Source organism: Falco punctatus, assembly GCF_963210335.1.
Source record: "Falco punctatus genome assembly, chromosome: 9".
NCBI classification, from domain to species: domain Eukaryota; kingdom Metazoa; phylum Chordata; class Aves; order Falconiformes; family Falconidae; genus Falco; species Falco punctatus.
The window spans coordinates 53,629,606-53,655,350 of record NC_137589.1 but is presented as its reverse complement, the minus strand read 5'-3'; the positions used below and the strand labels follow the sequence as shown (position 1 = coordinate 53,655,350).

The 25,745-nt window shown below is 46.0% G+C and overlaps 2 protein-coding genes across 13 annotated transcripts; both read right to left on the bottom strand.

Moving 5' to 3' along the window:
• Positions 1–101: 101 nt before the first annotated feature.
• Positions 102–19,522, bottom strand: ODF2 (outer dense fiber of sperm tails 2). 12 transcript variants are annotated; one of them, XM_080402602.1, is made up of 21 exons: positions 19,472–19,522; positions 17,917–18,001; positions 17,061–17,214; positions 15,585–15,710; positions 14,821–14,964; positions 13,520–13,686; positions 12,350–12,479; positions 11,926–12,057; positions 10,981–11,055; positions 10,194–10,265; positions 9,498–9,614; positions 8,395–8,580; positions 7,469–7,578; positions 6,642–6,777; positions 5,848–5,958; positions 5,093–5,197; positions 4,376–4,534; positions 3,387–3,487; positions 2,693–2,855; positions 2,207–2,332; positions 102–1,458 (listed from the first exon to the last, which is right to left on the bottom strand). In XM_080402602.1, exons 3-21 carry the CDS (start codon positions 17,166–17,168, stop codon positions 1,285–1,287), a joined length of 2,442 nt encoding a protein of 813 aa, XP_080258728.1. In that variant the 5' UTR covers positions 17,169–17,214; positions 17,917–18,001; positions 19,472–19,522; the 3' UTR covers positions 102–1,284. The 12 variants fall into 12 exon arrangements, with proteins under 12 accessions (XP_080258728.1, XP_080258734.1, XP_080258736.1 ...); XM_080402608.1 differs by lacking the exon at positions 19,472–19,522 and adding an exon at positions 18,713–19,358 and having other exon boundaries at positions 17,061–17,229; XM_080402610.1 differs by lacking the exon at positions 19,472–19,522 and adding an exon at positions 18,713–19,358 and having other exon boundaries at positions 17,061–17,172.
• A 754-nt stretch (positions 19,523–20,276) lies between these two features.
• PTGES2 (prostaglandin E synthase 2) lies at positions 20,277–25,713 on the bottom strand. Its single transcript, XM_080402664.1, has 7 exons — positions 25,484–25,713; positions 24,491–24,685; positions 23,768–23,823; positions 22,990–23,142; positions 22,226–22,426; positions 21,800–21,917; positions 20,277–21,077 (listed from the first exon to the last, which is right to left on the bottom strand). The coding sequence occupies exons 1-7, from the start codon at positions 25,682–25,684 to the stop codon at positions 20,949–20,951; spliced, it is 1,053 nt and encodes a 350-aa protein (XP_080258790.1). The 5' UTR covers positions 25,685–25,713; the 3' UTR covers positions 20,277–20,948.
• Between the last annotated feature and the right edge of the window lie 32 nt (positions 25,714–25,745).

The window sequence follows — 25,745 nt, the reverse complement described above, 5'->3', positions numbered from 1 at the left end:
TGCACCGGCAGCTTCGAGGGGGGGTGTGTGGGTTTGCTTTTTCTAAGATAGGGGCCAGAAGACCTTAGGTCCAGCACAACGAAGAAGAAATGCCCAACAAAACCAATTAAGATGTAGTTTATTGCTTGTTTTACCATAGCACCTTTAGGATTTTAAAAGTGTTAGACACACACACTATTATAGAACTTTCAAAACCCAATTAACTTAGAGAACCTTTTTGACAAGAACTGCCCCCTGGCCACATCACACATAAAGAGGCTACAAAACAGATCAAAACAAAAACAATGTTTAGTTTTGCCCCCCTAAGAACCGTTTACTGGAAAGAAGAGCGCACGTGTGTTAGGGACTCGCACACTGAACACCCGACTTCCCAGGAGAAGGCGCAGGCGAGTTTGCTGAAGTTGGGTATCTCTGGGTTCTCTTTAAATGGCTTAAGACCAAGTCAGTATTTCACATACACCCTGAACTCAGGTGGCATTCACAGTGAGACCCCAGCTGAAGCGCCACTGAGGTTAAACTGCAATCTTTCCTTTGAATTCAGTTGGGTTTGGCTCAGTCCTGGGGATATTGAGGATCAGGAAATCAGGGTGAGAAGAGTAAAGCAGCATCACACTCAGAAGAAAAGGCAAGGATCAGGGCCTATAAAAGAATCAAGCGGAAAAAAAACAAACCAACAAAATCGTTATTGCTGGTATAAAACTGTTTACAAACACTGTGGTTGTTCAGGAGATAATCTCTTGTAAGTGTAAGCATAGAGCCCAGGCACTTCAGTTATTTTCAGCTTCACACTTCTGATGGGTGGACCCTCTCCCACCATCCTATCATCCAATGTATCAATACAATGTTCAGTAGTTAAAAAAAAAAACAAACCACAAAAAGAAGCTGCAAACAAAGAACGCTACATGATCTCCCCAACACAGAGACAGAATGGAAAAGAGCTCTTACAAACATCAACACACTCAACAAATCGCAGACAGGTTTTAAGAGCTGAAACAACCAGGACCTCACAGGATGAAAAGGACCTTTTCCATCATCTGCAAAACCCTCTGGGTCTGGGGCACAGTTTATGGTGTAGTGCCAGCCTCCAACACCAAACCGGTACAGCAGATACCCTACAGATCAGACATATGCCACCATCATCTTACTGTCTCATGATGCAAGGAAAAGAGGAAAATTTCTCCTGACAGTCACACTGAAGTGCCAGCCTATTTTCAAAATAACATATGGCTTTGAAACTGCGCTCCTTTTGTGCTTAAATGCAGATGTGCAAGGAGAGCACTGTCCTCATGGAGAAGCACGAGCGCGGCTGGGGGAGCCCAGCAAGGCACTTTCTCCAAAAACATTGGCATAGGAAGACTTGAGGAACTGGACGTAGTTTTGCATGCTGCGGTTGGTGCTGTCCGACTGCTCCAACCGATCCTTTAAATCCTGTATGCGGCTTTCATACCGGCGCTCTGCCTACATGAAGAAGCACAAAACACAGGCTGAAAGACAGCAACGTTCATCCTATTCACATTAACCTTCAGCTGTTTCCCAAGAGTGCTGAGAACAACAAGAATTAGCACAGCTGTAGATGATATTACTATAGATGGTGCTACGATATTTATAATTTTTTCTGCTCATTTCCAACTCTATTCAACAACCTGCTGAGAAAACCAGGAGACAATGCAGCTAATCAGTTGGGCTTTTAAAACTGATTAGCTATAGTTATGGGGAATTAAACACACTCTTTTCTGAAAGGCAATTTGACCTGATCCATGTGCCAGCTCAATTCCAAGTAAAACTCAAGTAAACCAGCAGGTTAAATAGGACATTATGAAAGATTCCCCTTCTTTCTTCTAGAATAAATCCCTTCCTCTAGAGGAGGAATAGCATTCTCTCTCAGATAACCAGGCACAGTCAACCAAGTTGAAATCTGTCCATGGTATCTGGTGCAAATCTCATTTGAACATAACAAAAAGTGATTCTTTTCTTAAACACGTTAAGTTTAGAGCAAGTTCATTCAGATTATTGCTGTAAGTAATATGCAAATGAGAGTCCACACTCCCAGATCAGGGACGTAACAGACATGTCACGTCACATATCTGTCGTTCAGGCACAGCTCTGCGTGACTTTTGCAGCATATCCATAGGACCTTGGTTTATGGACTCCATTTGCTGCCAGGACACCACCGGCACAGCAAGAGCATCCCTTGCAAGTCACTCACATCATCTTTGCTCCGACGCAATTGGTTCAGCTCAGTTTTATTCCTACTTAGCTGGGTCTCCAAATCCAACATCTTGGACTGGACTGCCCTCTCTCTAGATGCTGCTCGCTCCCGAGTCTGTTCCACCTATGTGTACCAACAAAACAACTTTGTTAGAGGGTTGTCTACAGCAGAATGATTTTTCCCTACCCCATCGCCCAAAAAAGCTCTATAAAGTTTAATTGGACACATCCTCATACATAAGCAGCAGCTCAGTTGTGTGCTTTCCTCTCTTCTGTTGCAAACTAGAGTGCAGAATTCAGTTTTTCAATAGTTTAAGTGCTGACAAACAGTACCAGCACGTTTTTATTATTTGTATTTCACTGAACGTGATGACTGTAATGAATTTGGTCGTAGGCTGAGGCAGTATTTCCAGCATTCTTGTTGTTCCCCTTTTACAGTCTGGGTAGGTTTTGGCAGAATTCCCAAACACAAAAAATTAATTACTTGTTTTTTGGCATCCTCGATGGCCATCTCCAGCTGACGTGCCAAGGAGCTGCATTCACGGGTCTTCTCCTCTAACCGCAGCTGACACTGGTGGATTGACTCCTCACGTTTTGCTATGACCTGAAGGAATTCTATGTTCTGGGTATTTGTTGTTTCTAGTTTTCTGCATTAAGACAATAAAGAAAGGAAACCTATTCATTTTAAATGGAGTGTGATTCAGTGCCTTTTCATCAGGTCCTGAGTAGTAGGGTAATAGATTCTATTCCCCCTTGAAGGGTGAGAGTCCCAGGAAACACTTCATTTCTCAAACCAAAATTGCAAAAACCGAAGGACATACAGCATACCCACATACCTGCATTTTCCCAGACATTGTCACTAAAAGGAACTTATAAACAGGGGTAAAAATACGGTAATATGTCGTAATCTCAAAACTGCCAGCCTAGATTGGAGAAGGAGCTGGTTTATCTGCTAAGCCACCATCCTTTCTAACAACATTCACAACAGGTGCTGCAAAAACGTATAAATCCCTCTCCAGTGGACAGCTACTGCTTAGAGATCCTTGTGGGATAAGCAAACACACACAATCCTGGAGGCACGCAGGGGACTGGAACAAGACTGAAGCTGTTTCAATCCCCTGAGAAAACAATGGGAAGAGGATGGAAATGGAAGGTTAAGAGAGCCTAGTATTTCTAACCTTTCCAGCTCCTCCACCTTCAAGGTGAGCTGTTTTTTGTCCTCCTGGGCAGACTGATACCTCTCTCTTGTCATCTCCGTTTTGTCCCCCTGGAGCTCAATCTAAAAATTACAGTAATTACTTCACACAGTAGTCACTACCACACATGACCAACCACCTAAAATGTATGCAGCTCGCCAGAAGGGAACATGCTCGATTAGTAATTTCTGGAGAGTGCCAGAAAAGGAACAGCGGACAGAAAAGCAAAGCACTAAACATCCATTTTGCTGGTGCTTCCAGTTAATGTTTGCAATGGTATGAGAAAAATTCTTCCATATTGCAAACAAAAAGCCAGGTCCGCAAATGCTTGCATGCAGAGCAACCACCCATAAGCGCGGCAAAATGCACACATTAAAAGCAGCCATATGCATGACAGCAGCCCACAAAAGTGCTAAAGCCTGAAATACCAGGACGGTTTATAATTCCAAGCCCATCAGAGTAGAGCAGTCAGGCTGCAAGATCACCTGCTGTGTCCCGAGGCATGCTTGTAGAAGTCATGCCTGCCTGTAATCGTCCCACAGTACCTACACAATCCTCCCAAGGGACACAAACATAGGGGCTAGGAAAACAACCTGAAATCAGGGTGAGAAAACAAGGCTGGGACAGCACTAGCAGCAGAAAACCACAGGAGAGAAAGCTGACAAGGTGGTGAAAGTAACAAAAGTGAGTGCTGGCATTAGCAAGTGTTGGTCACCACTGCTATTCAAGTCTCAATAAGGTTCTGCACCAAGGGATGAGAAACCTTGCAAACAGTAAGGAATGCTACTAGCTAAGCCGCTAGCTTCTTGCACAAAGACATGGCACACACCTTTATTTTGCAGAGCACGTTTAATCTTTTCAAAAAGAGACGAGAACAGAGACGAAGTTTGAACCTTCCTGTGACTAGAAATTCATCTTGGCTTCAGGCTTTCAGACTGCAGTGTTGCACATACTTCCTTCCAGTCCCTTACCCGCTGACGGAGATCTGAAATCAGTGCAGACAGGTCCATGGTCTTCTTCTCATAACTCTGAAGCTGGTCCTGACATTCTGCTAGCTTCATCTCCTTGATCTTTAGGATCTCAGGCAGCTTTTCCAGTTCAGCAAGCTTGCTCTGAAACTGCTTACGTGCCTGTAATCAAAGAAGAGAACATGAGGAACTTTTAAATGCTCATAAGGTCAAGACTAAAAAAATTTCTCAACTTCAATGAAGCTTTGTTAGTCTGCAACCACGATGACACTGTGGATATTTGGCCAGTGTTGGAGTTCAAAGCCAAAGGTCTTCTCCTACTCCAAAAGGCTTTCTCTTAGGATTTGGCATTCCCTATGAATGCAGTGAGAATGAGTATTTTGGATCCTGGGCTTCAGTTTTACTAGAAGTACAAGCTGTTTTTTGAGGACTGCTGTTCTACATCAGACAATGGTGTAACCTACCTAGTCCCCTGTTCTAAACCACTATCTCTGCAACAAAGGAGACACTAAGCAATTTAAACACCTCTGAAGAATGCCATATAGTTAAAAAAAAGCTGCTAAACATTCAATAAATTTTGCAGAATGAACAAGTCCTGAGAAAAACTAACGGAAAAGGCAAACCCAAGATAAGCCTTTATTTCCTCTTCACAGCCATTTTTCACTACATTCAGAATGTTAAGATCCATGAATGTTTGCAAGTCTTTAGAGGAATAGCTACCAGTTCAATCTCCTTGTTCATTTCATCCTTTAGTGCCTTGTTCTCTTTATCACGCTTCTCCAGTTTTGCTGCCACATCATCTGCTTCCATTCGGGTCTTCAACACCTGGATGTTCAAAAAAACCCCCACATACTTTATCTGTCATATATAGTTTTCAACAACTGTGCAGTCTTTTGGGGTAACTAAAACTGCTCAAGGATCAGCAACAAGTCTCCTGCCACCAACTCCCACCCCAGAACTGTATTTGGAAGTTCACATTCTTCTGCCACCTGGGTAATTTGGGCTTCCCAGCAAATGTTCTCCCCTTTTGCCTTCTCTTCCTACTACCACAATATCCAAAGTCCCCCCAGAAAAGCAGCCAAGTACTTGCTACACTAAAAGGCAGAAGAAAGCATTTCACTGTTTTCCTTTACCTTTTGAAAAGGAGCAGGGAAAAGTTATTAAGTAATTAAAACTAGTCTTCAGTTTTCAATTAATCAAGACCTCTCCGCTGTGGGAGTCAGCTCTTCCTAATGACCAAGGTAGCAGCACACAGTGAGGAAGGCAAGCCTTCCACCTTTTGGCATACAGCACATGGCAGTCTGGATGCTGCCGTGCGAGGAAAAAGTCAGGCTAATAGAGACAAAAGGACCAAACCCGTATGAAACTGCAACATCCTCCAAGAGCAAAGGGTTAAATCATTACAGAATAAGCCACAATAGCAACAGGAGAAAACATGTTTGTGCAAGGGCTGAAGGTTTTGATAAGACGCCTACCTGTGATTTGTAGGTTTCAATCAACCCTTCATAGTTCCTGACAGAGCTCTTGAGCTGCTGCACTTCCATCTGCGCTTGGTTCAGCTTTTCCTCCATCAGCACCATACCAGCCTGGAAAAAGACATCTTCTGTTGAGTGCTTGGAAGTAACTGCCACGCTAGCTGTCTAACATGGTCTAGACTAAGAAAAAAGACCATTGTCAGTGTAAGTTGGCAAAACTTCCCAGACTTCAACGGATTGCCAAATTCACATCAGCAGAGCACAGAGGTTTGGGATGGATGTGCAATCTTTCCCTTTGCCTGAAGGAGCTGTGCTACTTGGATTAGAGCCACTCCTTATTTGCATCAATGCCTAGCTTTTCAAGAAGAAAATGCAGTAGGTCACCTATGAGATCACCAGAGGTAACAGATGAAAGAAGAAATATGCCAGCCATTTTTTTTATTCTGGAGATTACCATTCTGTCTGCACGAGCTACAGTTGTTTGTTCTCTGGCCAGCAGCATGAAGATGTAAGGACAAGCTGTAAGATCCCAGCTGGAAGAAACAGTACTTGGATTGGAGAGAACTTCTAGCCAAAATGTGGGAGAAACCTATTTCTCCTAGAATGTACACTTCCCTTCACGTCTCTTCCCAGCACACTTGCCCTATCATACTCAGGTTATGGTGAAAACTGGTTTGAAACTGAATGGGAGCAATGGGCGCAACTCAACTCTGTCCTCAGAGGCCAAGCAAACTTGTTATAATTTCTCCTTTTTCTTCCCAGCATCTCAGCTTGAAAACCCTTGAATCACTGACCTTTAGTCTTTCGTTCTCCATTTTGAGAGAAGTGGTCTCTGTAGTCTGTTGATGCAATTTTTCCACCAAAGTTTCTCTGTCCTTCCGCATGTTGTTCTCTAAGGTCGCGTGTTGTTCCAGGAAGTCTGCAGCTCGGCTGCCATACAGAAAGAAAATTAATCCTTGAGTGACAAGAAAGAATAAGACTCCTAACACTTGAAAATTAGCTTCAGAAACACAGCTTTTCCCTACCCTTTCATCTTCCTCCTCCAGTCATGTATGCACACCTATCTATTACACTACTACCACAATCTTCTTAGCCTCTTTGAAATTAACTTGAGTTGCTCCCCTGGAGCTCAAATGCATTGCCTCCAAGATACACAGCATAAAGAGATAACCTCTCTCTTTTCTCATACCTACCTATTTTTTCGTGCAGGAACAACTGTACTGCAGTGATATCAACACATTTATTTACCTTCACAACAAAGCTGGCATGAACTACACTGCCTAGCTCTTCTGATCCCTGCCACTCAAGTTTCTCAAACAGGTCTCAAAAGAAAAACAACCTTAATTCTCTCAAAGTGTTACAAAATGGCAACGGAACAGAATTTTAAGGGTCAGCAAACCCTTTAAAAGTCTGCCTTTGCTGCGGCAAGTCAGCAGCACAGGCAATCCCTCTCTCTCTGAACTGCTCTAGCCCTTAGACAGTGCTGGTTTTGCTTGGATATTTTCAGACAATCCAATTAAATTATTTAATTTAATGCTATTATTAAATTAAACTAAACTATCCTTGAACTTGGAACACATCCCCACTCATGCTGGTTGCTTCAGACCAATTGTATCTTAACCTGTTCAGCGCAACAATTTCCTGTTGGAGGTCACTCTTGTCCTTTGCTACTTTGTTGTAGCGACTCCTCCACGACTCCAGGGTAGACAGCACCTGAGCAATGTAACTGTCCTATCAAACAAAAGAAATACACAAGAAAGAGCAAGGGTGACAAAAATGCCACTGGATATGGAATATGCAGACAACATGCCGATATGGGTAAGCTTAATGTGTGAAGAGACTTCACTAAGACTTTTAAAATACCGAGGACAAGTATGTATTTATATTCTTCCTGAACCTTCAGAGAGAGGTGTTCTCCAACACTACTGTCAGCCAACAGATATAACAGCAGCAAAAAAGAATCCTCTCTGAAGGCAGACGAACTACCAGTAATACAAAGCATGGCTAAGATTCTGCTAGTGCCTCTGGTCCCCTGAATTCTAAAAACAAGGAAGAGGAAAAGAAAAAAAAAGTAGCCCAAAATCCACGTTCCCTTCTGATTTGTCTAACTTTTCTAGTTTTTCTTTATATCCTTCAGTCATTTTTCAACAGGAAATTCCAGTATGCCTCTAAGACTTTGTACTTTTCTGCTCTGAATAGTTTCTCGATTAGCAACCAACTCCATTTAGAGATTTCAGCCCAAACTGCAAGACTTTGTTTTATTGGCTTTTGACAACCCTCAGATGGTTCTAAAGAACCAGGTGAAAAATCAGATCTATTAGTTTAGTATGATCTAAGTTATTGCATGTCCTAAGTTAAGGACACACAGTGAATATAGTGACAGCTGAGAAAACTAGATTTGTTCTAAACTTAGCATAAATGGGTCAAGGCATCCAGTCAAAACCAAAACTCATTAGTTGAAAGCAGAGTCCCCAGGGCTGCTACCAGAATTCAAAGATTTAGATGCATGACCTGAAATGAGGTCTGTCCTCCTGTATTATCAGGTACCTTTTCTGCTAGCTGGACAGTCAGTTGCTGTGTATACTCTTTACTCCGCTCTTCCCACTCTTTCTGTGCATTGATGGTTTTCTTCAGGGCCTCTTTATCACAATCTGCCTTCTGCTTTAGCTTTTTCAGCTGTTCCATGATACGTTCCACCTCTGCCTTATGCTGAGCTTCACTGCGCTCCAGGTTCTGCAGGGGGGGGGAAAAAACACACCATATGGAATAATGCCCTTATACCTGCACACCCAAAACAGCAACTAATTTCCTAGAAATGGTGGAGACAGCTGGGCATAAACCCCCAACCTTCAGCCTGGAGGTACTTGCAATCTGCTTTCACCTGCACAATCCTGTCCTAATGCTGAAAGACGTCAGCTTGACACGTCTTCCTTTCCTTCCAAGAGTCTTCCTTTCTTCTTTCATCAGCTGCTCTCTAGAATACCGATTTTCTCTCCTGACCAAGGTAAGTCTGGCCTACCAGTCTTTAGATCTAACTGAGAACATTCTCCTTACTCAACTGAAACGTTCACATATTATAACGTTGCTTTATGCAGCTATATATATACCTTGAATGAATTAGAGCTCCTCTAAACCATCAACACACATACATTCATCATAATATCGCATCAACAGATATGTTAAACATAAGACTTTGAACAAGATAAACCAGAGCAAATTTTCCCCATCGTTAACACTGTAGAAAGCATGCATGAGCGTGATCAAATACACGAACTCATGGCACAGCATTTTTCCCAGATTAAAAAACATTTCCCAAACTAAATTGTTCACAATCTGGCTTCGGTTTAGTCAAGCATCAAGACAGATTGTAAACAATTATGTAGTAATTAACTTAGGAAAAAAACCCAAACTAATTAATGCACCTGCACCTTAAAGCTATGATTTTGCTTCATGCAAGAAAGCGAAAAGATTTTTCTTTTCTTACTTCATTTGAAAAGCATGCTGTGCATTACTGGGGTAAACATCACCAGCCAATATTTCAGTTTACCGGACACAGTAGGAGGATAGCTGGTGAGCGCTACTTCCCCGTCAGTCAGTTCAGTTTTGAGAGTAAATGAAGAGGCAAACCCCCGGGACCACTGACAACATACCCGTGTCTGTACAGTCAGACGGTTGTTCTCCGCTTCTTTGTTTCGCAGCTGTGCTTGTAAATGGCCTCTCAGAGCCACCATAGATTTGGAGAGTTCCCACGCTGTCTTTGCCTGGTCCTAAATAAGAAGCAATAAGACACACGCCTTTTTCCTCAAGAAGCTAATAGAAGGAATACTGCATAGTCGGTAACAGTCTCTGATTTCTTCACTGAACGATTATCTCCAGCCACCTCCACTTTCCCTTTGCCGCTCTCCTACTCCAGCAAAACGGAGAACAAAGAGTAGCCCTTTATTTTACATCAGATGTGAATGACTGGCCTGAAAGATTTGTTCTAGGGCAAAACATTCTTCAAATCTAATCTCTTCCCCTACACTCCCCTTTTACTTCCTAAACAGAGGAACAGACTGGAGTTTGACATCAGGAACCAACAGGGCCTTAAACAGGCAATTCAGTGATAAATCCAAGCAAAGAGAATACTACCTATTCATCCTTGTGACGGATGTCTCATTAGCAGAATATGGAATCCACAGCTGTGTGGGAATTGGTAGCTGTCTGTCTAGTTTTATAAGCAAGCCAGTCATCCGATCCCTTATAAAAATAATCATCTGCAAATACAAACCCATATTTTGGACTACCTGTGGTTCTATAGAACTGGATGGTGGAGCAGGGAGGGAAAAACAGAAAAAGGAAACTACCTTTTCTGCCTGTATCTGAATGATAAGATTGTCCACTACTTCTTCTTTCTCCTGAAGCCTCATCTGAAGTTGCTGGGAAAACAAACACCACTCAGATGCAGATGTTAAGTAACAAACACATTTATGTTGGCAGGTGGAGGGAAAGAGGTGTAACTGCCTCCCTCCTGAGACACTCTCATCCATGGCCCTCTGGTATCCACAGCAAGAGCATCCTTCAGCCCCAGAAAAACAGGCTGCACTCTCCTCAAGCAGAAAGCAGAGAGATACACGTACATTCGTGTAGCAGGGCATAGGATGCCCAGTCCAGAACAAGGACCTGAGAGGATGATACATCCACAGACAAAAAAGGGCATTACCTGTGTCTCACATCAAGTTTTATAAATTCTGGCAACATAATAACTATTCTTAGTTTACATTCAGTACCATAAGAAAAGGTAAGCGGAATCATTTGTGCTCAAACATAATAAGAACAGGCTTAAGCTCTCCTTTGTAGCCGAATACTGTAAATCCTTATGATGCTCCTATATGCAGGTCTCAGTTGTGCTATCCCCATTCTAAGCCCTCACGTTTCAAAGGCTATGAAAATCCATCCACTCTGAAATGTAGATTGTTAACCGAAGGAGCAATACAGTGGCTCTGACTACCACAAAAGCCAGAATATTTTTTATTGGTCTAAAAGGTGTTATTGTAAGACCTATGACTGAATACAAGACAAAGCACAGCTTGTTATTTTAGTTTCTGCTTTATCGTTTTAAAGAGAGAGAGAGATATACTGTGATTTGCTTACCACTTTCTCTGCATCTGACTCGGCCAGCCTTTTCAGCAGTGCTCCTTGCTGCTCCAGTATCTTCTGAGCATCCTTCTATAAAAGGAGTGAGAAAACCTGTTAATTAAAAAGTCAGTTTTATATAGATTCTTTAAATGGAACTGCGCAAACAAACTATTGCCTCCCACAGTTGCAGCAGCAATTCTTAGAAGATATCTGGAAGCATCAAATTTGCTAAATATTTCACAGATCATCACCTATCTCAGAAAGTTTCTCCACTTCTCAGTTAAAGATCATAATGAAAAGCACGATGGCAATTTAAGATCTTTCCAAACCCTCCCGCTACTCAGGGAAAGTAATTTGGAAGAACTCAGTCCTTCTATCCAGTCTCACCGGTAGCTGAAAAAACTGTTAGCATCAACCTGCTTTTGCCCAAATGGAATATTAACTACATGAAGAATAGCAATTTTATTCCTGTATTGCTCTTACAAGCAATATAGAATTGTTTTGTACAAGCAATACAGAATTATTTACAATTTCTCTGTATTGCTCTTAGAGCCTACAACAATTATGTTCTGAATATCCTCAGGTACCTGTTAGCTAGGGCCACATGTAGTTCTTAGACTTCAGCCAATGCAACCATAGCAGTAACATTTCAGACTAGCATGATGAGCAGACACAGCTCTATCCAGATGAGAAAGAGCTGGCAGCACAGTAGTGTCTATACCTTTTAATACAGTCAAAGACTTGATGGTTTAACATCCTCACAGCAGAAAAGCCAGTCTTACTCTATGAACTAGGCAGGTATAAAAAACCCACAAACCATTGATCCTTTATGACACAGAGTCAAAACAGGGCTGGGAAAAAAAAAGAATTAAAAGAATCTCAAATTCAAATTCCATTTCAGTCCACAGGACAACATAGCCTCCTGTAATCAGCTAAGTTCAACCACACAGCACTGCTCACCTCCTGGTTATGCCGCTCTCTGAGAAGTTCTTGTAGTCTCCGATTGGTTTCTTCAAAGGTGCTCAATTTCTGGAGCAGAAGCTCTTTTTGTCTTGTCAGTGTGTTAATGTCTGAGCTGCTCATGTGTTTCTCCTACAGGAGAAACAAAACAAACAAACAAACAACATTGTTCACATTGAATTAATGTACGAAGCCGATACAAGCACAAGCAGTGCAACAGTCAGCACCATGTGCGCAGGAGGTCGCTGGATGCTGCAAGCGAATACCCCACTGTCAAACAAAACCAGCAAACGCCTTAACCATGTTAAATCCCTCCACTCTTCCTTACATTTTTCTGGATCAGCAACTGTAACATTACATTTTTAAGACAGCTGTAGAACAGGACAACGTAGTAAAGGCAAGAACAGAAAAGGACACCACCTACAATGCTGAGTCTCCCAATTGTATTTTTCAGGGCATGGATCTGCCTGGCTGCTGCTGCTCCATCCCTTTCTGCCTCGCTCAGCTTGGACATCAAACACTCCTTCTCATGCTGCAAGTACTTTTTCTGTAGCCTGTAATGACAGTTCAGTCATCAGAGGAACAAGAAGCTTTGACAGCTGTACCGGCCACTATTGATACACAGTTTGTTAGGTTAAAACTCAAAAACCTTTGAATGAGAGCATAAACGCTCTAAACAAACACTACTCAAGCAATTTACCCTCTTTCAGTGTGGAGGCTGTTCTGACAGATGCCAGTAAATAGACACCAGGAGCTTGCTAGGACCACCGCTATGGAACAGGAACGTAAGAGGGGACAAATGGGGCTTATACTAAAGCCTATACACATCACTAAACAAAACGCAGTACTTCGCTTTTCCTAGGCTCTTCAGCCACACCAGAAATAAGACTCCAAACAGCTGAACATGAAACAGGAAAGCACACCAAGACATACGTGGTAAAGTTTTTAGCCAGGGCTTGTAATCTCAGTAGTATTCACGAAGTTTTCTGAACAGGCAACACACAGTACTAACTTCCAAGTGATCTTTCCTAAGGAAAAAATAAATCTAACTCGCTTAAACCATTGGTGTTCCCCTGGGGACACAGACTTCCCTAATTCTTTACATACAAAGCAGATGCAAAAAGCCTTGGAGGCCTTCAGGGTCACTAAAAGAAAACAACAAACATGATTCAGTCCTCTCAGGGCTGGCACTCCTGTCTCAGTACGAATTTTGCAGAGGCCAAAAATTCTCTAGTTTTCAGCTCCATACGTATTTATTTGTTGGGCTATCAATTTCATCATAATTCAAACGGCATCTCTTAACTTTCAAAATATTAATTGCAGAGCTAGGATGACCCTCCAGTAGGCCACACAAGCCAGCTGCTCTCAAGAGTTTCTTCCATTCCAATAATCACGCCAGGGCCCTTCCCCACAGCTACATCCATCTGAAGTTCTCCTTCCAGAAGGTGACAAAAACCATGAGAACGTCAGTTCTTCAGCAGCACTGCAACCCATGGGACAAACTACAGCCTCAAACAGTGTTAGCAATAAAGGCAGCGGGTGTCCTGCAAGTACCACTACTTGCAGTAACAACGGAGAGCTGGAGCTTTCTTACACAGTCAGGTGTTTCTCTTCCCTTATGCGCTCAATATTGTGCCTGAGCAGCGTATTCTCACGTTCTGTTTCTACCAGCTCTTGAGTGACCTCATTCAGTTCTTCTTTCTGCTCCTCAAGAAGACGTTTTGCCATTCGTTGCTGTTCCTCCTTTTTCTGCAGCTTGGCCTGATGACAATATTTAAATAGAACTTAACATAAACCAGGTGTTTTTAAAGTAATACACAGAATCCACATCTCAAACCAGTGAACCAGCTACTCAACTGTACCAAACAACAAAAGGCTATTATTTTTTTTCATTGCTCTATTTTCTTTTTTTTTTTTTTTTCTTTTTTTCTTTCCTGCCTAGATACTCCCAGGTTGTTCCTGCGCACAAAGGGCATGACTCCCTGGAAATACCTCCCATCCCACGAACACAGACACACACAAGTGTCCTGGCTTTAAGTCACGTACCAGAAATTGTCATCAGCCACAAGACATGTGACAGACCTCAAACATGGCAGGAAAGGACTTTTGGTAGCAGTTCACCCACAGGACATGGCTCCCGCTGCTCTGCTATAGCTTTGTGAGATTCAGGGAGCTGGGTGAAAACAACCTAAATAGTCCCTGGCATTCTGTTTCCACCTACCCATTTTGGATTACCCAGGACGTTCCGTGGCATTAATTCCATTAAATTTTGTAGCATAAATAAAACTGAAAACAATGTAAGAAAACCTATTCTTGTTCACGACTTGAACTTCAAGTAGGTTTGAGTAAAATAATAACAATACAAGATTTGCTACCCTCAGTGTTAACTCAAAGTTAAAAATACAGTTTACCCGCACCACGATGTATCTTATGAAACCGGGGAACATCTCCTACCCATTTTTTTAAGTGGTGTCAAGTACATAAGAGGCTATTTATCAGGAAAACACAACATCACTGGGTTGCACATTTTGAAACAGAATCAGAAGAAACAATCTTGTTAAGAAAGTGGATTCTTTGACAATAAAACATCAACATACTGTATTTTTCACCTTCTAGAATGACCAGTTTTCAGACTTTGGGCTTGGGCAGAAAACCGAAACACAGCAATACCTTATTAAATGGATAATGTTTTAAAACGTTTCATAGTAGGGTTTAGTGAATTTCTCACTAGGGTAGTTCAGCTCTTCTAAACAACTCAGATGGATTTTTATTTTTTAAGCAAGCTAGCAATGGCCTGGGTAGTCTTCCACTGCACCAAGACTTGACTCCAGCCTCCTCCTGCCAAACAATCAGCTACGAGCCCCGAGTCAGCAGGCCTTTACACTGTCTCCTCACCTCATTCTTCAGCGTTCCCACCACATTAATCAGACTATCTATCTTCTCAGCATCTTCCTCATCTGTAGAGAGGTCACTCAGGTGCAACACTGACAGCATTTTTTCTGAATCTGGAGGCACAATTTCTAGGCGGTGAGTTGGTCCCTGGTAGAAAATAAAAGGCATCATTTATTTAGTATAAAGTTATAAATAGTATTCTAACCCTAACTCTGCCAAAAACAGAGACCAGGTCGCATCACTGCAATAAGCCTGATAAGGAAAAAAGCATTTGTAAACAGCTCTTTCATTTCCATCAGGGAAAGGTCAAGAATGCAGAAAGACTAGAACACAAAAAGAAAAAAAAATACAATGGAAGTTCAATTCCCATCTAGGAAGAGCCAGGAATATAAAAAGTCAGAACTATCAACCCACGAGAAAGAAAGTATTACACAATGCTACGCAAATGCTCCATGCTTCGGAAGAGACTAAGAACAGCAGCCCCTCGTGTGCCTCCAGATGAGGTCTTGAAGGGAACTAGCAAAAATTACAGCAGAGACATCTATCTGGCTTCTAGAGGTAGAAAGGCATGACATAGCCATAGGCTGCTAATTAATTTCAAAATGTTCTGTATTAAAAAATGAAAAAGACTTACAGAAGACACTTAAAAGGGATGGCAGGTGACAGTAGCCTTCTTTCAGATCAGCCCAGCTCCCTCACTACACAACTGCTCTCTTCAACCTCAGGTAAACCTGGAATTTTGTTTTAAAGAGCAAAATCAGCCATACCTCCCACCTGCAGGTGGAATCCCGGACAGATGTTTTGCCTGGGGGCATCCAGGGAGCCTTAGTTTTCACCTGGGCAGCTTGGCACACATTTACAGTATCCCTTTTCTTTTTCTGTTTGTGCTTTTGCTAAAGAAAGAGAAAATAAAATAAATCACAACTTTCAAATAACCATTTACATTTTTTAGTGCTGAAAAAACAAATGAAAGATCATTCACACACGATACACCAGATCAGGTGAGCCAGCAGCCCGCAGCAGGCTCCCACCCAGCAGACGGCAGGCTATTGCACATCCAGCTGATGGCGCGGCCAGGTGCAGTACGTTCCCATCTGTCACACAGCAGCTCTGCTCTGTCACTGGGGTACCCGCACTCGTGATGCCGTGAGAGCCTTACCCGGCCGGCTGGGGTGGGAGGCTGGGGCGAGGGGGAAGGAAGTCCCTTCTCTATGGAAACACAAAAAGATACCGCAATACAACCCATTCACGTGAAGAGGGAACAACCTGGGAGATCCCGTCTCCATTCCAGATTCATCTCAAAAGAGCAGCTGTATCATTTGACAACAGCACGACCGGAGAAAGCAGAACGGTGCAGTGCAACTGATTACGAAAAGCCCCTGCAGCGTTTTCCCCACTTTGCAGTCAGCTAGCAGGTGCACACCTACTGTACTGAACTCAGGGTGCTCTAACTGCAGGAACAGTAGTGGTTTTGCACAGTTCTAGCCTTAGAGAAAAATCAGATGTCCTAAACATTCCCTACAGGCAGTTAATTAATAGGAGTCATTGACTTCACTGTCAGGCCCTACTCCCTTGGTATTTGCCGTTAGCAACAAACACAAACTTACAGAGGCCTTGGAACAGGATGTCTGCACGTAAGGAAGAATGAGCTAGCAACTTCCATCACCTTTGGAGAACAACTTTACGTAAACATCCAGCTACAAAAGAGGATGTGATATCGCTAGAAAATCAACTTCAGTATTGCCTTCTACCTGCTGTGGAGAAGGCTATGAAGAGATTCCCCTTGCTGCACAGCTCAGCAGACTGATAAGATGCTTAATGCCAGAGGTTGGTTTGAATCCAGACTTTTTCTAAGCACATTTATTCCAACACATTCAAGACGGTATCTGAAACACCTAGATACTACCTTTCCCCAAAGCTTTTCTACAAAAAGAGGGATGAAGCCAAAAGAAAAACTGTTCTCAGGACACAAATCCAGGAAATAAAGGGAAAAAAAAATATCTCCCAAACCGTATCACATTGGAAGCAACACTCCTCACAGCCACACACTTGAACGTGAAAAGTAACTATATATTCTACATCATACTTACATCATTTTAAACACAGAAATTGCATTACTGAAAAGCCACCACCGAATACGAATTCAAGTCCTACAGTTCTAATACAACAGTAAAACAGAGCTTGAAGATTTTGTGGTGCTTCTAGGACTGTTCACCTTCTTCTTTGTAGCCACATGCTCCTACCTGGCATTTTGCGGGTGTGGCTTTCTGGGCCTTTTTAATATGGACATGGACAGGAGTGTTTTCATCCACATGGACGTGCAAAGGAGGAGATGAGGAACGGTTCTTCATGGCTCTTCTCCCACAAATGGGAAAGGGCAATACAATGAAAGGAAACCTGTGAATAAGGAAACTGGAAATAACATTTCCCTCTGTGCCAGAGAGCAACAACAGCCAGCCTTGGTTAAAGTTTGAGCTTTCTTTCAGTGGCACCTGCCACTCTGAACTGCACACTGTTTTGCTGTAAAGCTAGGATTAATACAAGTAATTTCTCTGCTTCTGGTATTTTCTACTTTCAGCATGGTTATTGAAGACCAAATACAGTTGGATTGATAGCAGGTGTCTGTAAGAGTCATTGGAGTTCAAAGTCTTAAGAGCAAGTGAGTAAATCCAGGGTTCCAGTAACCAACACAATCTGATTGTGAAGACAAATTTGAAAGGGGTGGGAGAAGAGGAGCATTAATTTAAGCGTTAAGAAAAATCAAGACCCATCGGATCCTTCCACCCCAGAATGCTGAACCTGTAGACTCTTTCAGACATGCTTAACTTTAAGTGTCCTTTTTTTTTTGTTTAACTTTTGAAGCTAAACAAATATTTAAAAGCTTTTGGATCGCAGCATTTCTTTAATCTTCAGAAAAAAGCATAACCTTAAGCAATACTGAACAACATGAAGAAGCCTAGAGATGCAAGGTTAGTCATCATCTTCGAGCTTGATGTTGAGTAATGGCATAAAGCAATTGCAAATCTTACAAAAATCCACCAGCAGCACTCCTCTGATTCTGGCAGAAAGGTTTTTGTCAGCCTTGGTAAAATTACTTACAGTTGTTCTAAAGCTTTTAGCTCTTCTGGACAGCGTGCTCTGTGCAGGGACTGAAGTCACTTTGTTGTTGATGAGTGAGGGACACCTGATATAGAAACAATAATAAAATGACTATCAATAGGAAAAGGTGCCAATTTCTGAACATCCTTTCAATTTAAGGCAACACATAGGCTCAAATACATCAAATGTATGAAACCAAACAACAAAAGCTGGTGTGTCCTGGCTTCCTCTGACAAGTTTGGGATGAGGGAAGGACCAAGACTGTAGATCCTTACATACCGATGACGAAAGCTGGTTTAACCAATGGAAATGTTTTGTACAATTACACAATGCCCTTAGTTACAAACCTTCAAATTCTAACTGCAAGTTTTAACCAGTTTGATGAGGAAGCAAGGTTTGAACAGTTCCAGAGTACCTGTACATCCCCTCCCAAACCACACACCCCCTCAAATTCTACCATCAACAACAAATTCTATACAGCTTGACAGAAACGTTGAAGTACTAGGTTTATACGGTTTTGCAGGCTGAAGAGATGCATCCAAATCAGCACTCATGCTGAAGGAGGAAACCCAGCACCACACAGACCGGCGCTGCGGTGTGGTCCCTGCCTGCCCAGCAGGCCTGTGCATACTGGTTGGCCGACCAGTAGCACCCAAACTGGGAGCCAGCCGCAGCACCAGCAGCTTCTTGCCTGGTGGGACTTGGGGGGCTTGAAGAAATGCGAGCAAGGGAGGATGGCTGCTGGGGCGGGGGTGAAGTGACGCTACGAGGGTAGCGCCAGGCTTTGCGGGCTGACCTTGGGGGAACACCGCGTTCGCCGGGCGAGAACAAGCGTTACTGGTAGGGGGTGGCGCAGGATGCCGTGCGGCGCTGGGCCGCTCTGGCGCGCAGGTTCGGCTGCCGGCTCGCCAGGGCTCCGTGATAACCGGCTCTACGCAGCCACCGGCACGGCTGCGCCTGCTCCCGAGCAGGGGATGTGTAAACCAAGCACACCCCGGTGTCACACCGGCTTCGCGGCAGTCGGGACAGTCGGCGGGGAAGGCCGAGCAGCACGTCCCGGGCTGGGAACGGGGAGAGCCGGCGGGGGGCTGCCCGGCTCCCGGCCGTGCACAGCTCCAGCACCGGCTGCTCCAGGCCGCCGCCTACGCCTCGTCCCGCTGAGAAAGGTTAAACTCGCCCAGGCCCAGGTGGGGGGGGGGGGGCAGGGCTGACCCGAGCCGTACGGAGCCCCGGAGCCACCGCGGCCGGGGCCCGGGCCGCTGCCCCCCGGCCTACCGGCACGGCTCGCTCCAGCAGCTCCCGGCGGCTCCGGCCTCCTGCGGCGGGCGGGCAGCGCCCCGGCCTGGGCCCGCCTTAGCGCTGGGCTACCCGGGCACCCCCGGCCCGCGCAGCCGCCCCGCCGTCCCCCGCCCTTTCCGTTAACGCGTTTAAAGCCGCCCGCGAGCGCGCGGTCCCCGCCGCCCCGGCCCGGGGCACCAGGTGCTCCCCACCGCTCGGCGGCGGGCGCCGTTCCCGGGGCCCGGCCCCCCCCGGGGACACCCCCGCCCGCCCTCACCGTGAAGGGCCGCGCGGGGCCCGCTGCCGCCTCAGGAGGCCGACGCCGCCGGCGGGGAGGCGCTGCCACTGCCACGGCGACCCGGCGGCCGGGCCGGGAGCTCCCCGCTTCTGGGGCCGCGCGCCCGCCCGCCGCTCCCACTGGGCCGTTCAAACCCTGCGCGTCACCCGGCCGCCGCGTCACAAGGCCCCGCCCCCCACAGGCCGCCGCTACGGCAACCGGCCGCTGACAGCGGGCGGCGGCGGGGCCCGGCCCGGCGCGTTTCGGACCCCGCTTAAGGCGCTGGGGCGCGGGAGGCCGGGCAGCCCCGTCCGCCACCGAGCGGCGCTCCCGGTTACCGCAAGGGGCTTCCCCCGGCGGCGCCCACCCAACCGCCCCCCACGCCTCTCACCGGCGCAGGCGGGCCCAGGCACCCGGAGTAACCTGCCCTCCCCTCGGGGCACAGAGCTCCCGTCAGTGACAGCAACGGGCCCGTAACCCCTGTAGTAACCCCTGTAGTAACCCCTGTAGTAACCCCTGCAGTAACACGGCGGGCTCCCCGCAAGGCCTCGAGCAGGGGTAACACAGCCCTGGCCCCCGGGAACCTCCGGTGCTCTCACAGAAACATCCAGAGCGCCTGGGGCACGCAAACTGCTCTTAACCCTTCTTTTTCCAAAACAAGAACACACCAGTTTTCGGGGGTATCGCACAGAGATTTCATGAAAGATTCATCTTTCACACAACTGCTCTGCATTAGTGATTTTGGGGTAGGGTGTGCTTCCTGGGCGTAACAGGCAAAGTAAAAACTCACAGATCTCACAAAGGGCACGGAAAAAAGCAAGCCTTTATCCTTGCAGACCGTACAGAATCAAGTACTGAAAGAACCGTTTACATGGGAAGAGTAAAAGCATACAATCTGCTGAGCGCAGCATCATTTCTGTCACAGGAAGGATGCCTTTCCCAGTACCATGGATTCCTCCAGTTCCCTCGGCACTGGGTTTACAGGATTCTATCGCAGCAAAAATCGTCGCTTAAAAACTAGTATCCAGTCTCTCAGTCAGGAAAACACTTCAGATGACATGGATGAGTAGTGGAAGACAGCCTGAAGCAAAAGCTGCCCAGACCCACCATACCCGACATGGTTGCAACACTAGCCAAGAGCATATTGCTGTTACAGTAGCCTGCTCTGAGAATGGCTTGCACCTAAAAGAAGCCTATTTGCTGCCTCCTTCAGTTTGGAGCTTCTCCTTTCCAGCAGCATCCAAAATCCCTTCCTTTCACCCATCCCCATCCTCCTAAATACCATATTCAAACACACCCCCAGCTGGATCCCTTCTGCTTACTGCAACTTGATACTCTGAACAGGACAGTCTCTGTGCCTGCATGCCCATCCATTAGGTGTGACCAGTCCGTTCAACTCTAAAAATAAATGCCATTCCTTCTGAAGTTTTTTTTTTTTTACCATGCAAGTACTTCAGGAAGGCAGCTGCAGCTGGCATCAGACTTTAACTTCAGCTTTTCGAATGACTTCTTCCATGCGCTGGTACCAAGGCTGAATCTTGGTGTTAACCATCATGTCATCAAAGGCTTCCAGCCCTTCCATGACTCGGAGGACCCCGTACACTGCCTGTGCCAGATCAGACAAAGATTTGAACAACACTGAAAGAGTCAGCAGTGCAGAACAGCTCAGGGTGCCAGTAGATGTCTCAATAGCCTAGCCAATAAGGCTCTTTCCCTGTCCTGTCATCTATGCCACGACCAATTAGCAAGGAAGACTGAGTGGCAGAAAGGCAGTTAAGAATATGCATGTTTTTCCATGAAGAAACAGTAAGGAAAGATCAGGATCTACGCACAGTAATGGGGCAAAAGTTAATCCCACCTCTGCATCAAGCCCTGATGTGAAATGCTTCACTTGCATTCCAAGGAGAACTGCTGGTGCAGGGGATGAATCCTGCTCCACTGTGTACTGCTGCCTGCAACGGGAACGCCAGCAGCGCTGAACGTGCAGGCACGAGGCTTTATTCACCGGCAGTCACGAGCCAGAGCAGTGTCCTGGCTTGTGACCTGCTTCGATCATGCTTCCACATGATCAGTAACATCCACCTGCAGCAGATGGGAAGTGCAGGTTCCAGCAACAAACATAGTCCTAAGTAACGTTAAGTTCCTTTCATGTGGGAATTGTATTATGGCACAAAGGATAATGACAATGGATCTCATGAACTCACCTTCTCTGCCTATTAACCATTAACCATTATGGTTATTGTGAAATGGTATTAACCATTTCACACAGAGAAGCAACTGGATAATTTGTAATACACCTATGAACCAATGCAAGAATTAACCGCTTACCAGGTCAGCGAGGTTCGGCTGGTTTCCACCCATGAATAGACGATGTTTGCCAATAGCTTTTACCCACTCGTTAACTGCCTCGTACAAGTCTTCTCGGACATCATCTTGAAGGTGATGTCTGGATAAGAGAAGAACTAATTTGAAGACACTAGTTTTTTTATTTCTTTAACCTTCTTATGTCTCACCCTATGGGCTGGTCTCTGGCTGGGAATTAGGAAGGTACCTTGGAGTGAAGGGGGCAGTTAGTGCTTAAGTAGCGGGTGAGTAGAGGAGTTCAGTACCTCCAGTTACGGTAGTACAGCTGCTATCACATTGGATTAAGTGGTTTGGTTTAAAACTCTGAGGTTCTGCCCTTTGATATCTGGGGTTCACCGCTGAGGCTAAGGAACAACTACTCTTGCGTACTCGGTGCTCGGTGGTACCAACCTTTTCTTCAGCCTCTTGCTAATGAAGAACATGGCAACAGCCCCCATGTACTTGGCAAAGAAACCTTCCATGGTGCCAAACTTCCCCTCACGGACAATGTAATCAAAAGATGCCAAAGCTTCTCTGGGGGTGCGGTAAACATTGGGGGAGATGAGGTGAACAAGCCAATCATCTGCCCATTTTCTCCACTTCATTTCTTCCCTGCAAGCATTCAAAAGGAAAACTTTTTGGTGAATGAGCTACAGGCTGCAGAGCTACAGGAGGCAGGCAGAATCACACCGGCATTAGCCAGAGGTTCTGCCAAGGACAGACATGTCAAAAACTCCTGCCCAGCCCTGTGCTCTGGTGACCTCTCTGAAATGCACTCAGTATCATTATCTTTGGCAAGGCTCCTCCAACCTCAAACTGAAATTAAGACTAAGATAGAGCACTAGCTCCTCCTCCCAATAGGAGAAAGCTAAAGTAGAAAGGAGAAATAGCTCTCCACAGCATTCCCCTGCGATGTAAGGAAAGGCCAAGAAGGAAGCGGGAGGCAACTGAAGGCTAGCGTGAGCACGATGGTGGTAACTAGGCTGTCTGACAGCACTGGTTCAAATTATGTAAGAAACACAGCAAACCCACTGTAACTATTGAGGCTTTAAACACTAATGGGGGTGTGACAGGACTTGTCAGCACCGGTGGGATTTTTTTATCTGCGTCATCCCTGCGTACATAGAGGGGGCTGTGGCCCTACTTGGAGGGCTCAGAAACTTAAGAGCACTTACACTCTCACTTCCTTGACAGGATAGACTCGCTTTGTCTCCTTCTCATCCAGCATGAGCCAGTACTTATTACCATACTCAAATACCTCCTTGCCTTGCTCAGTCACAGTCTTCATAGGAGGATAAAATGACACAATCTCTTCTAAGCTATTCCTCCTGTAGACAGAAACACCGTTAGCACTGATCTGGCTGCCACACAAATGAGCAAGACCAGAAGACAGATTGAAAGATACATACTTTAAGATGTATTATTCTGAAAATAAGCACACAAAGTTCCAAATTCTGTTTGAAATAAGTTTTGAAGAGAGACTAGAACAACTACTTGCAAATAACTATTATTAGCATACATACCTTTGTCTGCGTTGGAACAGAAATGTTTGCAGGCATGTAACTATATTGTTCTCAAGTGCTCACGTGGACCTAAAGGACAGGCCACAGGCAGAGCAATTTCATTTAATTCTAGATGTTATAACTGGCTAATTGTAAGCTTAGTTCCAGGACTAACACTGCTCTGTGTTTAAGTAGGTTTTGTGCAGAGAATCTCACAGGTGAAACAGCATTTCTGAAAGGTAAAAGCTTTACTTGACTACACACACCCCACAACATACACAGCTACCATCCACATCATCCCAGCCAGGCTCAGGTCAACTGGCCCGAACGTCCAGAGCTTCAGAGACCAAGGTCAGCAAGATACTTATGACCAACTCTGAGAGTCTTCTACATCTCTAGTTTCCTAAGGCCATTCACATTCAACTCCTCTCCCATCACCTCGTTTTCTTACTTGGAAATGAGATAGGTCTTTATTGCGCTGATGATCACCGAAGAGTCATTCAATTGCTGAAAAACAGAAGTAAGCCAAACTTTTAAAAGAAGCTGGTGTAATTGAACAGGAAATTCTTCAAAACTTTTTCCGCTGCATGCTGAGGCTCCAAGTTAGTACTACAGTCCTCCTTCCCCACCATGCATTTTCACTGGAGCCCCTGCACATCTCAAGACATTCTGATCCCATCTGTGGCTGCTGATGAGCATCACTTCAAATTTGTCTCTCATTCTGACAACAGAGGACCCAAGGGCTGGGTGCACATGCAATACTAGCAAGTTTTGGATGTAGGCTCTTGGCAGTGAAGAAGGAAAAGCAATACTGACATAAAAAAAAAAAAAGCCAAGTTGAATCTTCAGTATTCTTGAGATGTCATTTTTTCCCCACAAGATATAAGCAGTTCCTGTTACCACTGGTACAAGTGATATGTCCTGTACAATGGCTGACGGAAGCTGCGTTAAAATCAATACACAAAACAACACGCCTTGCAAGACAGGCCAATAAAGACTCTAGTAAGGCCAAACAGAGAAAGTAATGAAGCAAGAAGCAAATCTTAGGCTCTTGAGAGAATAAAATATGTTCTAAAAATTACAGTGCATGTGATAAATCAAAGACATGACAGAGACAAATGCCTGCAGACCACTGCCTGTGGGGAAATCAAGCTTTCAGAATAGTAAGACGTACCAGAGGGCTTCCAGCGTTGGCGAGCAGGATAGGCACCTTCCTGTAAGAAGAAAATTTGATCTCTTTCCTCATTATTGGGTTCACCTCCACAATTTCATAGGGCAGTCCATGGTAATCAAGAAAAGCTCGGACTTTGCTGCAGAACGGACACGTTTTATACTGGTAGAGAGTGAGCTGCAGGGTCCCTGCAGGCAGCTGGGGAAGAAGAGAGCAGAAGCGTCCATTTTCTACTAAGAATACAGATATTACCTTCCTTCCACCCTTATCTTTGCCATGAAATCACAGTCATTGGCATTCACAATTGACACCTGACCATCTTAACATCTTGGCTAACAGATGCTTCCTTCAAATGGCCTCACAAATATTCACCTGCCGTTGGGACCAAACATCTGTTTTCCTAAATACCTATTTAATCTGCCGGAGCCAGGAAAAACAGAAGTTAAACCCCAATCTACCCCTCCTGAAGTAAATCCTAAAACTAAAGAAAAACACGGCCGTGCTTTAATCACCTTTAAATCAGAACCGAAACAGCCGTTTACATGCAACACGCACAGCCCTCACCCCCCAGCAGTCTGTGAGGGCCCGGGGCGGGGGAGCTGCCGGGGCACACGCGTGTGCGCGAATCGCGGCCCCGGGAAACGGCGGGGCCGGGCGGACGGCAGCAGGGGCCGCTTTCCAGCCCCGCCGTGCCCGCGCCGGCGCTGGTCCCCGCCCGGAGCAGATGCAGCCACCCCGGGCCGCTGCCCAGCCGCCGTGTGCCGGGTACCCCGCGCCGGGGCACCGCGCTGCCCGACCGCCGAGCGAGCGCCCCGCACGGCCCCGGCCGCCGCCGCCCCCAGACCGGGGCGCCAGAGGCCGCCCGGCCCGGGAGAAACGCCCCGCGGCTCCGTCTCCTGGGGCTGCCGCCGCGCCCGGGCGAGGTGGGAGGGAGCGGGCGGCCCGCGGGCGGGGGCAGCCGCCTCAGGCGGCGAGCGGGGCCCGGCGGCGCGTTACCTCAGCGGCCGAGTGCTCCCGCAGCCGGTGCCGCGCCGCCATGTAGAGGCCGGCGCCGCCGCCCAGCGCGAAGGCGGCGCCCAGCAGCAGGCGGCCTCCGCCTGCCGCTCCCGCCGCGGCCCCGTAGGCGCGGCGCGGGGCCTGCAGCCGCCAGGGCGGCAGCAGCGCGGCGGCCCGCCAGGCCCTGCCGGCGGCGGCCATCTTCCCGGCAGGGCGCGCGCGGGGAGGGGAGGGGCTTGCAGCGGCCCCGCCCTGCCGGTGG